The 2,852-nt window shown below is 43.2% G+C and overlaps 1 protein-coding gene across 1 annotated transcript in view; it reads right to left on the bottom strand.

Moving 5' to 3' along the window:
* Positions 1-219: 219 nt before the first annotated feature.
* LOC113819787 (uncharacterized) overlaps positions 220-2,852 on the bottom strand; it is a 3,617-nt gene continuing 984 nt past the window's right edge. Inside the window, exons 2-4 of the mRNA XM_070144640.1 lie at positions 1,354-2,852; positions 691-742; positions 220-297 (exon numbers count right to left, since the gene is read on the bottom strand). The exon at positions 1,354-2,852 is cut by the window's right edge and continues 242 nt beyond it. Of these exons, the coding sequence (XP_070000741.1) occupies positions 220-297; positions 691-742; positions 1,354-2,852 (1,629 nt within the window). The remainder of the gene's footprint in view (positions 298-690; positions 743-1,353) is intronic.

The raw sequence follows: 2,852 nt of genomic DNA on the forward strand, positions 1-2,852 counted from the left end.
GTCTAACAGCGCTTGTATTCCACCTAAGCTGTGGGGCTTTGTATAGTCTTCATACAAGTCCTTTAGAACTTGCATGGTTCTGTCGGTGATCACCATTGGTAGACAAGCTGATGTGGAAAGTATTCACAGAGGATATTACTGCGAAACTGCAGTTTATCTGGAGTTTCACAACCGAGGTCTATGAGTAAATAACCGCGAGATTGCGAGAGAACAACCTTTTTATATAACTAAAAACCGCTTGGCTTCACTCTTGCCATATAACTGCCTACCGAGGCATTCTAACTGTCCGAGATCTCTCTGTTTTAGCAAAATAAAATGAGAGGTATTTAGTGAAATGTTGCGGCTGTGCTTGCCTTTCATAAATACATTTTGAACGAGGAGTACGACAGATATGTTTTCGTGTCGTCCCTATGTAAAGATATTACTTACAATGTCATTATTAGCCGCTTCTATAAAGCAATCATCCAGTATATATAATATGCGGTCATTCGGTTTTGTCTTATGATTGCTGGGATCTATAATGTCTTTGTTAACAATAAGTTTGTCAGATAAAGAGGTTTCCTTTTCTAGCGGATGAGATTCACTCCCGCATACAATTATACAATCAAACTGTTTCTGATAGTGCACAACAATTTTTGTGGCGAGATGCGTTTTTCCCTAATTAGTGACTCCTGCAATTATTATTCTTGCGGGGTGAGCAAAGAGATCCAGCAAGTTCTCCTTAAAACAGGAGTATGGAGTACTGTGCGACATGTTGAAGGACACAAATAAAAATGACACTTAAAGTTTAGACATCGCCTATTTTATTGACTACAATATGCAGAAAATATTATGTACATGTGTTAAGTATAGCCATTTTAAATAAAGTCATCATCACTATTTTCCTCTGCTTCCTCGATGAAGGGGTTCCCAGTTTGTGTTTTTCTGCGCTTTCGCGGTCTTGGGTTGCCAGATCGTTACCTCCTGATGTTATTATTATAGTTGTTGTGTACAACAGACGGAAAGTGAAGGTGGCGGAGATACTCTCGTTTTCTCCATAGATGGCTTAATCTTTCCTCTCCTGTTGTTGTTGTTGTTGTTGTTACCATGGTCTCGGTCTCCTCCTCCTCCTCCTCCTCCTCCTCCTCCTCCTCCTCCTCCTCCTCCTCCTCCTCCTCCTCCTCCTCCTCCTCCTCCTCCTCCTCCTCCTCCTCCCCCTCCCCCTCCTCCTTCTCGCTCTCGCTCGCGCCGGTTGCCACATCGCGCACGAATTCTCCCCTCGTTTCCTCCTCCCCCTCTTCGCTCTCTGCCGCCTCGGAAAGGTGTTTAATGTCTGGATGACCATATGCTAGCGATTTATAGGCATTTACATACCAACGTTTATCATCGTATAATGACAGCCCGCGCTTTTTCATTTGCGTGGTCATCATTTGACCTCCAACGTTGGTAATGCTCACCTGTTTAAAGAAATGCACTTCTTTTTCATGAAGAATGCGACGGAAATTGTCGTGTTTTAGCCTCCTCTTCTCAGCCCGACAAATTCCCTTTGCACCCGCGGATGTTTGATCGCTATTTAGGAGCAAGGAATAAGTCTTGGGCTTTAGGCAAATTGCCTCTTTTATCGGAATCTCCCCTGTTTCAGATTTTAATAATCCAAGTTTGCCCTTGACAGACTGGTTGTATAATGGATGGTCATGGCTAAAATTAGAAGTGTCTATCCACTCTTTCAAAGGAGATAAGGACAATTCTTTATAAATGTCATCTGTCTCCACAGAGAGGATATAGCTGTCGGTGTCGGAGTAACAGAGCCGCACACGATCTCCGTAATGAGTCTTTAAAACTTTATAATAAAAGTTATACAATTTTAATTTAGCCAGCTCCAAGATGGTAAATCCAACATACTGCGGATAAGCCATACTAACAGTTTTTGCCCTTGAAATGGTTATCACTCTGTTAGGAGCTAAGGGGATGAATCTTTTGAAGAATGGGCTTCGAATCTTTTTGAGAAAAGAAGAAGCATTGCACACCATGCTAGCACGTTCTAGTCTTTTTAGAGGGTTCATTAAACACCGCCCAAAGACACTGTTTGAAAGCGTCTTGAAGCACAACTGTTGTGCTTTATCGGTGGCTTCCCTGCGCGCCTTAATATTTTCGTGAATAAAAGGCGATAAAAATTCACGTTGGGAGAATTCGTACACATCGCTTACTCGCTCCACCACCACCCCCAAGTCAATTAAAAGCTGCAAATGTTTCAGTAAAATGAGGTGGTCCTTCTGCGGAAGATGTGAAGCCACAAGCTTTTGGTTTTTGCATGGTAAACGCCTGTTCTGCGATGCTAGAAGTTGTTTGTTATAAGGGGATATGTCCTGATTTCTTATGTTCATGTGATGAATGAGGAGGGGCAACACGTCTGTCTTCCTCGCAACTTCGGGTGGAACTCTGAGATCAGCCACTACCCAGTGCCCAATATCACCGCTTTCGTCGTGGTTGGTTAACCCCGATGCAATGAACTCGGACTTTTCACAGGGCGGTAATTTCCGGATATTGCCGTATGGTAATTTCTCAGACATTACCGTGGCATACAAGCTGTTGAAATCAAGGTAGAGTGTGTAGGTGCTACTTTCCTTTTGTGGGTCATGGTGCGGAATAACAAGGGAGTTCTTTGCTACCGTGAGAGGGCGAACACATGTTGTCAGCCCCCCTCTCACAGATTGCTCAATTTTGCGGGCTAATTCTGGATCGGATATAAGCTCAAGGTTTGTTTTTGTCATTTTTAGGAATGCATCGTATGCATATCCGGGAAGACTGACATAGTTAACTATATCCGGATCGTACTTTTCAGCAAGCATAGACCTCCACTCTGTAATCACATC

This window comes from Penaeus vannamei, chromosome 32 (genome assembly GCF_042767895.1).
Source record: "Penaeus vannamei isolate JL-2024 chromosome 32, ASM4276789v1, whole genome shotgun sequence".
NCBI lineage: Eukaryota > Metazoa > Arthropoda > Malacostraca > Decapoda > Penaeidae > Penaeus > Penaeus vannamei.